Below are 14,101 nucleotides of genomic sequence, written 5' to 3'. Positions count from 1 at the left end.
TTGTTATGGCAGTTTTTTTTAACAAGAGCTAATTTAGGTTTGCTGTAACAAAGCGTGAAGACTTTTTTTTTTTTTTCTTACAGTAATTACTTTGGGAACATTTTCATAATCACAATGAAAGTGTAGAGTATGTTGTGTAGCTCAGTGAAACAAACTCCTATTTGGATGCATTTTGTTTAGACAGCAGAATGTGAAAAGTGTACAAGGATGTGAACACTTCTAACAAGCCACTGTAAACCCTCTCCTCTCCTATCTAGCCCAGCTATAGCTGTGACGGTGCTTGGTCAAGAGCCACTGACTGTGACTTCTTGCAGTGCATGTGCATCCTAGTATGACCACTCTGGTTCTGGAGTGCAACAACCAGGTCTGATTTTCAGGACATCCACAATGAATAAGCATGAGATATATTTCCATGCATTGCCTCCATTGTATGTATGCAAATATACCTCATACATATTCATTCTGGGTGTCCTGAAAACCAGACCTGGTTGTTGCACTCCAGGACCAGAGCTGCCTACCCCTGCAGTAGTTGCTGATAGGTGTTGCCACACGCTCTCTTGCATTGTACCTTGGCCCCCCACCCAGCTTTCCTGTCCTCCATTCTGCCTTAATCCCTCTTTATCCCTCTACTTTTTTCCCTCTCTTTCTTTACCTCATAGCCTCCACATGCCCCCCTTCTCTCCCCTCTTACCCTCTGGTCTTCCCCATGTCCTATTGTTGGACATTTTTTATTGGTATCCTACGTCCATGTGATTTAGCACAGTAAAGTCTTGGTGAAATGCGCAGCAAGAATTTCTTCATATTGCCCTACAGCAAGGCAGCCTGAAAGAAAGCTCATGTTGCACAAACCTGTCCTCACACAGAGGGGTTTTTGGGGGTGCAATGGCACCATCACCACTTCATACCGGCTGTCTCTGTGCTTTAGGTATAACTCCCTTCCCCTATGGGCTATGAATGCTGCCACCTCAGCATCTCCATACCCAGGGATAGAAATGGGGCTCAGAAACTGAAGCTCAGGTCTTCCACAGAGCCACAAGGCCAGCCCCTGAAATTTCACAGATTTATAGCTAGATAAGAAATAGCTTATGTATGAAGCAAGAGAAGAAATTGTTAGATTTTTTACTATTTGAGCTAGTCAGAGGGGAGTTTGTTCCAGAGGTGTCACCAGAGCAAAACCAGTTTTTGAGCAGTAACCACCATGTTACCATCAAGAAATGTTAAACACTGTTAGCGCCATTCCCTGGTTGGGGTTTCACTGTTTAGTTATAACAAGGTATAGATCAGTTGACACTGATAAGCCGATGCAATACTGATGCACTAAAAACATGTCTAAACTGGCTGTGCTCAGGTTAAGAAAACGGACACTTTTAAATTGAGCATCTCTCTTGTTAACTTGACCACTTTAAAGACCTTTTTTTTTTTTTATGCTGCTTCTGTGGTTCCTTCTAAAGCCGGGGCTGGCGTTAATTTTTGAGCATAAAAACATGCACGTCCAGCAAGCAGTAACTTTTTACATCAGGTGTACTAGCTAATAACCTCATCAACATGCATTTACATGTGATGAGCGCTATTAGCTATGTGCTGGTTTGGATGCGCGTTTTGGATGTGCTAATCCCGGAATTACATTGGGCATAAGTCTAATGCATCCAAAACATGCATCCAACCACGCGTTCAGCAGCATGTTGAACTTAGTGCTCGATATTGCATCAGCCTGTAGGTCTGGCCACATCTTTTAAACAATCTAATTGATCACGCTGAATTACCTCATGCTGCAAAAGACAATTTTGAGATTCTACTTTTTAAAGATTATGTGAAAGCAGAAATATCTCTGAAATGGTTTATCCAAGTAATCATTTTTACGAATGTTTAAGGCTGGTGTTGGTCAATCTGACATGCTGAGCTAAGCATTAAGCAATCTGGGTTTATTGCAGAATCAACGGCAAAGTAAGGTTTTTGATGAACACCTTTTTATGCCATCTAACAGGTTGAGAAGACTATAATAATTGGAAGCTAACATGGTAATTATATTAATTCTTTACTCTGAACCTGAAATGCCATGTTACATTTACATTTATTTGGATTTATAGCCCACCTAACACAATGACCTAGGCAGAGAACAAAAAATGTTACATACATAAAGTGATAAGACAAACAAATGTAAACTAAATACTAAAACATAATAAAACATTATAAAACATAAGGAATAATAGACTAAAATGAGCTGTCAAAATATAATAAAACAAACTGGCACATAAGTAATAAAACATGTTGGTAATTGATAAAAGAAACAGACTATCAAATTGGGTTCAATAGAGAAATAAAAAACTAGGCTAAAATAAACTTATAAGATGGAAAAAATAAAGTTGAAATGAAATAAAAAGCTGAAAATGTAAAAAATAAAAGAATAAGAATGAAATAAATTAAATGCGAATGTTTTAATCAGCTTTCGAAACATCTTAAGTGAATCACACAATCTGATGTCTATTGGTGGAGAATTCCATAAAGTAGGTGCTGCGACGGAAAAGGCACATTCATGAATAATGTGAAGTCTCGCATGTTTGGGCGATTGGAATCTCTGAGGCCTCGCTTAGAGGAACGTAGAAGCCTAATGGTTTGATAAAATTTTAGAATTGCATTGGCCCAGTGACAGTTATGATCATTGAGGAGTTTGTGTACAAGCATGCCAAGTTTGTATCTAACGCGATCATTTATAGAAAGCCAATGCAGTTCAATTAAAATTGGAATAATATGTACAAAATGTTTTACATTACCAAGGAGTCGTGCGACTGCATTCAGCAAAAGCTGAAGAGAGCAAAAATAGGTTTGAGGGATGCCTATGTCGAGGATGGGAAAGATGGAGGCTTGAAGGACAGTTCGAAATTCTGGAGGATGTAGTAGTTTTTTGAGACCTGAGAGCACGCATAGTCCATAGAAACCTTTTGAAATTACATGTTTGAGTTGCGGATGAAATGAGTGTGAAATCTAGAATAACACCGACTTTTAATATGTGATTGAATAGGGAAAGACTGACCATTTAGGAGCAGTGATTTTTTGTCAAAGGAGGAATAAGGGCTAAGGACAACTAAGAATTCTGTTTTAGACATGTTCAAAGATAATTTATTGTGCTTGAGTCATGAGGTGATTGCAGAGAAACAGATTTGAACGTGGTGTAGAGTATCTGTCCAGGAGGGTTTAATTTGAAGAACAAACTGTCATCAGCATACAGTTTGTAACAGAAAGACAAGGAGAGAATTTTGCAGATGGGAGATAAATAGATGTTAAATAGAACAGAAGACAGAGCTGAACCCTGGGGGACACCAGTTTGACAAGGGAGAGAGTGGAAAGTTGATTATTGAATTTGATGATCTGTATATGATGCAGAAGGTAGGATCGAAACTAATTGAGAACAGTACCTTTAATGCCAAATTCTTGAAGGCTATAGAGCAAAATGTCATGATCAACCATATTGAAAGCAGAAGAGATATCTAATGAAATGAGAAGAAATTGCTGTCCAGAATCTATACCATGCCTAAGAATATCTGTGAGAGAGAGGAGAATTTCAGTATTGAGTGAACGTCGAAACCCATATTGATGTGGATCTCATAGTTGGTTTTTATCAAGATGTTCAGTAAGTTGAGAAAGTATGGCAGATTCTAAGATTTTTGAGAAAAAAGTCAGATTAGAGATAGGTCTGTAGTTGGCTGGTTCGGTAGGATCAAGATTTTGTTTTTTGAGCAATGGGAGAAATAACGCTTGTTTGAGAGAATCCGGGACCGTACCTTTGGTTAATGAAAGATTTATGAATTTGGACAGAACAGGGGCGAGAATGTTCCAGGAGGCTTTGAAAAGAAAAGCAAGACAACCCAGAGCTGGGACAGATGGTGGTATTTGTTTTAGAAATAAGTGATTCAACTTCGGAGGAAGATACACACTCAACATTTTCCCACAGGGATAAAGTGTGTGGTTCAGGATTGGTATACCAACAAGGCACAGAAGTAAAGGAAATACAAAGTTTGTGTAGTTTGAGATTAAATGATATTAAAAAAAAAGAGTCAGCAGTGAGAGATGAAGAATTAACAGACTGTGAAGAGAATGGTTTGAGTTTTTTCGTTAATGAGAACAAGACTTTGGGATTATAGTCAATCAGCCCGCTGCTGTGGCTCTTCAGAAGGATGAGTATAGAACTTTTTTACCTGTTCCTATGTGTGTGCTTCTCCTCACTCAATACAAAGATGACGCAACTAGGCATCAGTGGAAGCAGGGCGCCCGGGCACTGAACATGTGACCTCTTACCCCTATGGTGGTTGTACTTCGAGACTGTGGGGGATCAGGGATAATAGATAGAGTGGGGGTGGGTGGGTGGTGGGGGGGAGGGGAAAATGGACATACTAAATGCACATATTCTATGATCTCAGTTAAGAGATGTCTGTATTGTTGTTGGCACAGTTCTACGTTTGACAATTCGCTTATATGGTTCTTTGATTGGTGGTTTGCTTGTTTTGGAAAGATGCAAATACAGAGAGAAGTCAGGCTGGGGGCTTCTCTCTCCATAAGAGAGGTTATCTGCTTTATGCATTTCCTTTTTGATACCATTCAATGTCTAAAATAATATCCTGGAATGTAAATGGCCTAGGAACCCCGATAAAGCGGAAAAACGTATTGCCCACCTAAAACATTTAAAAGCTGAGGTAGCATGCATTCAAGAAACCCACCTTACAGACATAGAGAGCAAAAAGCTTCGTAGGGAATGGGTGGGTACCTGTGTATAAGCGGCAGCGGTGCAAAGGAAAGCGGGAGTAGCAATCTTAATTAATAAATCTACCAACTTTCAAGTTTCACATAGTGTATCCGACCCCACTGACCATTATATTTTACTAATTGGAGTATGGAATAATACACCCATCACCATCTGCAATGCCTACGCACCCAATGAATATTTACATGAGTTTTTTGTCCATTTGAGTAACTTAATACACATACATGGTCAAGGCACTGTTTACCTACTAGAAGATCTCAATTGTGTACACGATCCGTCACTTGACAAAAATCCTCTCAACTACATCGTTTAGGGAAGAAGAAGAAAGGAATCATATATCTCAACCACCAACTAGGCTTTCTAGATGTGTGGCGCACCCTGCATCCAAATGAAAGGGACTATACTCACATTTCAAGGTCACATAGCACGATGTCTCGGATCGACTATATCCTAGTTTCTAAAGATAAATTCTTTGGAATAGCTGAGGAGACTATCGAAGCTCAAGCTATTTCAGATCTAGCCCTGATATCCTTGACATTAGCCCCTACCACACCTACACAAAAATCACGAATTTGGAGATTTCCAAGTTTCCTCAAGGATGATGCTCATTTCCAAGCTTTCCTTCGAGAGAAATGGAATGACTTTGCTAAGAACAACCATCAACACATAGCGACACCCCAGCTATTTTGGGAATCTGGGAAAGCTGTGCTCTGAGGAGAGATTATAGCTTATGTACATTTTTGTAATAAACAACTAAATAAGAGCATTCTTCACCTAGAGCAAAAGCTTCACAAAGCGAAAGATAACCTGATCCAGAACAATTCTGATTGCAACCAAAAGGAGTTTTACAGTGTGTTAGGTCGTTTGAATACCCTCTTAGACACCAGAGCCCAACGCTATTTACACAAAGGGGAACAACATTTATTCAAATTTGGTAATAAACCAGGTAGATTATTAGCAAACCTCACAAAACCACGATGACACAAATCTTTTATAACGTGCGGTGAAAGGTTTTGGTGGCCCAAACCACATTTTTAAAATTGCTGCCTTTGCCGACGATCTTTTAGTATTGGTTACACAACCCCTTAAATCTCTTCCAGTGGTCTTAGACCTACTGGGACAATTTGGACAATTCGCCGGCCTTCAGATCAACCGAGATAAGTCGGAGGCCATAGATGTAACAGGGTATATTCACACTGCATAGCAGGGCATGTTTCCCCTGTGCTGGGTAACAGATCACCTCAAATACCTTGGTATTAGAGTCCCTGTTAAAATGGAAGATTTGTATAAGATTAATGTTCATCCCTTGCTCACTCACTCCCTGACTACATTGCACAGGTGGACACCACTATCCTTATCTTTAATTGGACGTATACAACTCTTCAAGATGATTTTGCTCCCTAAACGGCTGTACATGTTACAATTGGTGCCTGTCTGGCTCACTAAACGAGATCTCCATAAGCTCCACCAGGCTTTGCGTGCATTTTTGTGGCGGGGGAAGCGGGCTAGACTACCCATGGACCTCATTACTAAACCACTAGAAAGGGGTGAACTGGGCTGCCCGGATTTAGTTGTGTATAACTTGGCATGTGGCCTTCGACATGTGAGGGACTGGTTCTTCTCTAAGTCTATGTTTACACCGTATGAGTACCTTCTCGAATGGTATGGGGTACCCTCCCTTAATCCTCTGCTCCAATTGGATGCTAATCTACTCCCACAACATATCAAAACGCAGGACCTTTTACGTACGTGTCGAAGGGCCTGGTTAATGTTTTGTAAGTCGGGAAGGATCCCCTGTCGACTAACCTCCCTTATCACCATTACGGGACATGACTTATTTCCCCCTGGGAAAGGGAAGGGTGTCTTCCACCGCTGGGCTGCTCAAGGACTTACCTTTATATATGATCTTTATGACCAGATTTCTGGGACCATACTCCCATTTACGACCCTTCAACAACGTTTTGCATTATTAAGCACGGATTACTTTGTATACCTTCAAGTGTCTCATTTTATCAGAGCCCTGCAACCTCAACTGGCAGAGACCCCTGAGAGTCAGAAGCTTAGAGATGTAGTACAGGTGGGGAAAAGAAAATCCACCATATCCCATTATTATAAAGAAGTCATGAGTTTGGGGGACTACCGATATTTAGACCGTATTTATACTAAATGGAAAGAATGGCCCCTATTTGCTCTTACCTTTCAAGATTTAAAAAAATGCTTTATGGAATTACCAGCACTCTCAGAGAATGTTTTACTGCGTGAGACTCATTATAAATTTCTTTGACAAGTCTATATTACCCCTCTCCAGGCTTCCAGACTACAGATTACTTCGTCCAAGCAATGCCCTAAATGTGCCAACGAAAATAGTAATTACAATCATTGCTTTTGGGACTGCGTGGTACTTGCCCGTTTTTGGGGTCAGGTACGCACTGCTTGCACTCATTTCTTAAAGAAGACTTTACCATTAGACCCCAATTTATGGCTGTTTGGTTTGGATACTACGGCCCAATTGCATTTAATCCCCTCCGAGGGGTTATTCTTGAAAAAAGCCGGTTTGGTGGGGAAACAGATCATCTTGGCAAATTGGTTAAATTCAGGAACCCTCAGTTATGAACACTGGTTCTTGAAGATTCTACGCTTATGTTCCATGGAACATGCGATTATATCCCATACTATGCCAAAGAGGTTTGTAAATATCTCATTAATCTGGTCCGGCTTCACCGCTCATTTAGCTCCTGTTATAGGTGTCGCTAGGGACCCCTTGGCTACCGGGTTGAGAGGATTCTGCAATACCAACACACCAGGAAGCAATCACCAGAAGTTTTGATTTCTTTTCTTCCTTTTTGCTGGACATCTCATGGACTATACTATTTTTACCTGACTTTCGTAACTGATGATCATGTATCTTGGGTCTATAAGGGAGGGAGGGGAAGGGAGGGAGGATGGGAATGGTGGGGGGGAAGGGAAAACAAAGGTTACGAATTATGTCTAACACTTATTGTTTGGTTGTATGACTTTAAAAACTAATAAACATATTTTCAAAAAAAAAAACAGGGAGATGAATGCAGGATAACTTAGTAAGCAGATAATTTCAAGAAAGCAATTAAATTAAAAAGGCATAGAAATTAATAAACATAACTTAACTTAAGGACTTAACTATAATCGTGAAGCATGTAAGGTCTGGGGGGTAGGGGGGGGGGCTAACTGGAGGGGGGGGGGGGAGCCGGGGGAGGGAAGGGGAGATGGAAAAGAAAAGGGGGTGGAGATGGAGGTGGAACAGCGTAGACTTGGCCCATATTTCACTTTCAGTTGGCCACCCATGGTAATCAAAAGTAGATAAAGGGAAATAAAAAGAGAATATAACTGCCACACTGAGTCAGCCAATGGTCCATTAAGCTCTGCATCCTCCATCTCTGACAGTGGTTAATCCAGGTTGCATGGAAGAAGTATCCAACAGATCCTAATGGGGGGGATCCATTCCTTTCTGTTCATTCCTAGCTCCCTGCAGTAAAAGATCATGTTCCCCCAAGCCTACCTAGCTAATAATTAATGGTCTTCTCCTCCAGAAACATGCCCAATTGTTTTTTAACCCAGCTATATTACTGGCCCTGACCATATCTTCTGGCAACAAATTCCACAGCTTGCGTGTTGACTAAAAAAAGACTTTCTTAAATTTGTTCTAGATCTGCTATCAGTTAGTTTAATAAAATGTTCCCTAGTCCTAGTATTTGAAGGAATAAATGACTATTCTTGATTTACTTGTTCCATACCGCTCATGACTTTGGATACATTTCTATCATATCCTCTCTGTCATCTCTTCTCCAAGCTGAAGAGCCTTAACCTGGTAAGCCATTCTTTATAAGAGAGGCCTTTTAGCCCTTTTATCATTTCTGTTGCTCTTGTCTAGCTTTTCTAGCTCTGCTATATCTTTTTTTGAGATGGAGTGAACAGACTATCACACAGTACTCAAAAGTGTGAGTCTTGCTATGGATCCATATGGAGGCATTAGGATGATCTCCATTTTATTCTCTCTTTCCAAATAATTCTTTGGTTTGCCTTTTCGCTTTTCCCATTGTTGCACACAATGCTGAGGATTTCAAAGTATTGTCCACAATGACTCTAAAGTCCTTTTCCTGAGTGGTAGCTCCTAGATGTGGAACCCAACATTGCGTACATATAGTTGGGGTTATATGCATTACTTTACATTTGTCCACATTAAAATTCATCTGCCATTTAAAAGGATTATATATTGGCATTTGGTAGGAGGGCGAGGTTTCCATCAAATTCTAATATGGTTCACAGATTATTTGTGGGAATTGCTCAAGTTGGACAAAAATTAAAAGGCTGTTAGTAAGATCATCATCTCATTCTCTTGAGTGATGAACCATTTCTCATATTCATCAGGTTTTGTGAGGGTCAAACGAATTAGCCATTGTGCATTACAATAATAGCCAGGGTCCCCAGTCTCCTACGATTCTGCAGCCGCGGGAAGGACTGCATCATCTGCCACTTCATGTGGAATTTGACACACTGCAGAATCTCCATGGAAGACCAGGGGCTGAGTCAGGTGGTGGAGGTAAAAACTTGTTGGCAATGCGTTGTGCGTTCTTCTCTCCCCCCCCCTCCCCCCACCACCCTATGTGCTCATCCAGCATGAAGAAGAGAAAGAGAGCAGTGTTCTCATCCTCTGCCATCTGGGACTCAACTGTAGCTTTGAACCACACAGGGATCACAGCTGTAGTTCGGAGTTTTGGTCTTGCCCCAGGCAGCAGAGTTGGAGGACATGGCCTAACATGCTGCTAGCTGCTTCCCTCTTCATCCTACTGCTGGATCCAGGGTAATGGGGGTGAGATTGTTTTAACAGGAGTCTTGAATAGAGGAGCTTGGGGATGGGAGTTTGGAAGAGAGGGAATGGGTTTGTGTGATAGTGGGGCTAGAGCAGAGCTTCCCAAACATTTAGTCAATGTTGACCCCATTTTAGCACTTGAAAGTTTACATGACCCCAGAAGATGAGCAAAACAAATTAACAGGGACGTGGTTACCCTCCAACAATCAGTACACTTATTCCCTCCTGCACTCTTGCTGATACCCTATCAACCTCCACCATCTCCAGTTGATTTTTTTCTCTCAACCTCCACCACCTCCAGAGGACCTCCTTTCTTAACCAGCGGACCCCATCTCCCAATCTCTGCCTCTCCAGCTGATCCCCTTGCCTTCCCCACTTCTCTTACCTCCCCAGTCTATTTGCCCTCTTACCTCCTCCAGTCCTTTTCACACCTCACCAGCATATCCTCTGCCCCCCCCCAAGCCCTTCTTATAACACCCAACTGATACTCTGTCATCCCCCCTCTCACTCAACCTCACCTCCCCTCACCTCGTCTCCCTTACACCTTCTCTCATCCCCAGTCAATCTTCTTTCATTCACTTTCTCACCCTCCACAGCTAATCCCTCTCCATCTGATTCCTCTCTTCAAATCGCCCCTCCTCCAAACATTTCCCTGGCCAGGGTCAGCGACAACATTTTTCTGTGGCCCTGGGCCAAAGGTGGATGGCAACAGGTGGGAAAAGAGGGCAGGCTGACAGGGGCAACATTTTTCTCTTGGATAGGTTCAGTGGTGGGTGAGGAGAAAGGAACAGTGGTAATCTCCATAAATCCATGCATACTGATCCCTCTTCTCCCCTCCCCTCATGGCTGGTCCCTAGCCCAGTAGTGATCTGCAAGCAGCAGCAGCATCAGTAATGAGTCAGCATAGTGGGGGCTGTGAGCCAGTGCAAACCAAAGCTTGCATGTTAACTTTGTACTACAGGGCTTCCCAAACAATGGATTGGGACTCCAGATGGGTCATAAAACCTTCAGTTGGGGACACAAGTACCTCAAATAGCAACACTCTTCAGGAGTCGGCAGAAGCACTAGTACTAAAAGTCAGCATGGTTTCTTGGAGTTAGCACACTCAGGCTCTGCAACGACACTGCCCTTGCATAGGTTTCTATGTTAACAGGAGCCCGGCATGAGGAGAGAGGGCTATTAAGAGTGTCGTTGCAGAGCCTGAGTGTGCTAACTCCAGGGACCCACGCTGACTTTTAGTACTAATGCTTCTGCTGACTCCTGAAGAGTGTTGCTGTTTGAGGCACTTGGGACCCCATCTGGGGTACTGACCCACAGTTTGGGAAGCCCTGTTGTACAACATTAGCATACAAGCTTTGGTTTGAACTACAGTGCAGAGATCAAAACCACCTGCAGGCTAGCACAGAGGAAAGGAGCTCTCTGGGGAAAACAGTCACAGAGAAAAAAAAAATCACACAGCATACAAAACTCCTGTTTCACCACACATGACTTTTTGTGGAAACTTTTGGAGACTGATCATTTCAGGTTTTTAGGGAGTCATGCTGCATGGGTATAGATTTGAGTATTCAGTTTAAAATTAATCTTGAAGTGCCACCTAATTTTAGAGTAGGTGGTGGGAGGGGGGATTGGAGGTAGGATGGATGGGGTTGAGCAGTGGGTTTGGGACAATAAGGTTGGAGGCGGATGGCTTTGGGGTGGGGAGGAAGTGGGTGGAAGTTTAGTGATGGATTGCTAGTTTAATGATTTTATTTATATTTGTGAACATATTTGACATATTTCTGTTACTGTAACTTGCTTGGGGCCAAAAGGATAGGGCAATAAATCAAATTTAAATAAATTGGAATCAGGAAAGGAACACTTCTCTCTCACTCCTCTGTATCCACCCCAGAACTTTCCTCTCCTCCACTTCTCCTCCCCCCCCCCCCCCCCCAATTCTGAGATACTCTTCTTCCTCGCCTCCTGCACACACACAAAACTACTAAAAAAATAAAATTAATTATTCAGACACAGAGCAAGTTGGAAAACCACTTTATTTTTATTGTGCAAGACACATTTACATTATTTTATATACAGAATAATTAAAATGTATGCAAATGTGCCACATAATTATCACAGAATTTTAGAAATGCTGCTGCAGAATGATCTAATTCTTCTCACAGAATCTACCCCCGGTCTGCTGGAGGAAACTGGAGGCTATAGTAATAGCTATCATTTTGTGGGAATAGCATGCCATATTTTTGTAGGATTAGTGAAAAGGCAGTAGTTAATTTGTATGAGAAGGAAGTTAGTGCTGTCTGTATATTTCTGGCTGCAGGAGAAATTGCCTTTGTGCAAGACACATGCTTTGACTTGAGAAATCCGGTGAAACTTGAAATACAAATGGAGAAGTTGGGCGGCTATGACCACAACTTTTGTTTGGATCTCTGCAAGGAAAAGTGCAACTGCGCAAGGTAGAAACTTCATTTGATGATTTGTTTGCGAACTGTGAAAGCTGAAAGTAGACTGCTTTTCCTGTCAGCCTGTTATGCTTTGTAGTCTCTCTTTTTTTTTTTTTTTTAGTTAACATGTCAGATTGCCTTGGCAGAAGGAGAGAGGGAGAAATTGTACCCTTGTTGGCTGCTGGGTAAATGAGGAATGGACTTTATATTCTTGCTAGAGATTCTTCAATGCTTGGGTAGACTTCAGGGGGACTCCAAAAATATATGCTGCTAATATACATTGTCCCACCAAGTATACTGGTAAGCTGGCAGCAATGTGCTGTGATTTGATCCCATATCCAGCACACATGCTCTAACCTAGAGCAAGTTGTTTTACCATCCTGTAATCACTTTGATTTCAAGCTCTTAGAGGCATTGTTTTACAGGTTCACTGTGTGCTTGCAGCAAGAGACCAAGCTCAGTATCTCCCAGGACACTTAGTGAGATCCATCCCTCCTAGACACAAGACTGGTATCCCCTGGGCAGCTACTCTGGTGAGATGCACCACTCCAAGATACAAAGAAGTATCCCCAGGCTCTTCCCTGTCCTGGACAGGTCCTGCTATGCCAGAGCACACACTCATACTGGCACTCTGAGTCAGCTTGCAGTAGATTCCAGAATAGCAGTGTTTTATTATGTACCCAGGAGAAAGCAAAGGTATTGCACACATACAGAGCAAAGGAAATAGTTACAATAATAAAGCAATGCCATAATTCCCTCTCTGTTGTCACAAGAGCCCAGAAGAGGAGCACAGCTCTGTTGCTTCTAGTTGTACAACATTGCAAAATCCTCTCCCCCAGTCATATCCTCTTTTCCATGTGCACGTATGAAAGTATGTTTTGAGACTGCATACAGTTTTCTCAATATAGGATTTTTCTTATGATTCTAAATTTGGTTCTTACCTGCATTTTTATTCCTGGAATATCACAGATCTGTCCAGACAAGTGGGTTTATGCATCCTTACCAATAGATGGAGGCAGAGAATAAATCTTTGAGGCACTGCAACATATCCGAGAGTGCCACCTGCAGTCCCTCAGTATTGACCTGTACCCAAGTCAAGATGTCTAATCCCAACTTCCAGGGTCTCTTCCTCTTTTAAAAAAAAAAAAAAAGCTGGGGTACAAGTTGCAAACTCCCAACCAAACTGACCTCTGAAGGTAGGGGCAAGAAAAAGAATTTTAAGTCTCAAACAAGTGAGAACTATATGTAATATTATTCTGCAGCACACAACTCAAGTCTGCATCACCAGGAGCCTCCAGAATCAGGAGAGGTCTTTCGAAAAGCATTATAATGGGCCGGGATTCTGGACTGATCTGTGGTATTCCAGGAACAAAAATTAGCAGGTAAGAACCAATTTTCATTTCCTGTTCATACCATAGATCAGACCAGACAAGTGGGATATACCCAAGCCCCTCTAACCTGGATGGGATCCTGAAAGACCTGCACGCAGTACACTCTCGCCAAAGGAGCCCTCCTCTGGAGCCCTGACATCCAAACAGTAATGCCTGGTATAAGTCTCCTGCAGCGACTGAAGACTGCACTAGTCTAATGCAGAGGGCCTGTTTGTGCTGGGTGCAGAACGTGCAGGTGAAGGCAGCGGAAACCTCTCCGGAGCCTGGCCAGGATACTTGGTTGGAAGTGGGGGTGGCCTATGTCCTCTATGATGTGCTTCGCGCTTCGACTAGAAATAGGGTGTCCTCTGTAGCTGTGCGAAGACTTCTGTGGCTATGTAATTGGTCGGCGGCACAGGTTAGGAAAATCGATGCTCTAAAATTGAGCGTCTGTTTTCCTAAGGGGCTGACAGCTACTTCTCCTGGGCACCTATTACCGAGGAGGTGCTAGGGACGCGCAATTTCCCCTAGCATTTCCTTTTTACTGTGCAGCCCATTTGCAATTTGCATTGGGTGCCCCGGAGAGGTGGATCAGCGCACGTTAAGGGGGCGGGTGCTCAATCATGAGTGCCCCTTTAACGCGCACTGATATTGCATTGGCCTGTCTGCTTCTGTATCTCAAACAGTATCA

General features: G+C 42.4%; 1 protein-coding gene across 1 annotated transcript in view; it reads left to right on the top strand.

Moving 5' to 3' along the window:
- GALM (galactose mutarotase) overlaps positions 1-14,101 on the top strand; it is a 188,100-nt gene that overhangs the window by 127,719 nt on the left and 46,280 nt on the right. Inside the window, 1 exon segment of the mRNA XM_029594392.1 lies at positions 11,917-12,052. Within this exon segment, the coding sequence (XP_029450252.1) occupies positions 11,917-12,052 (136 nt within the window).

Source organism: Rhinatrema bivittatum, chromosome 3 (assembly GCF_901001135.1).
Source record: "Rhinatrema bivittatum chromosome 3, aRhiBiv1.1, whole genome shotgun sequence".
Classification (NCBI taxonomy): domain Eukaryota; kingdom Metazoa; phylum Chordata; class Amphibia; order Gymnophiona; family Rhinatrematidae; genus Rhinatrema; species Rhinatrema bivittatum.
Note: the sequence above shows the minus strand (reverse complement) of the source record. Positions and strands in the feature narration are given on the sequence as shown.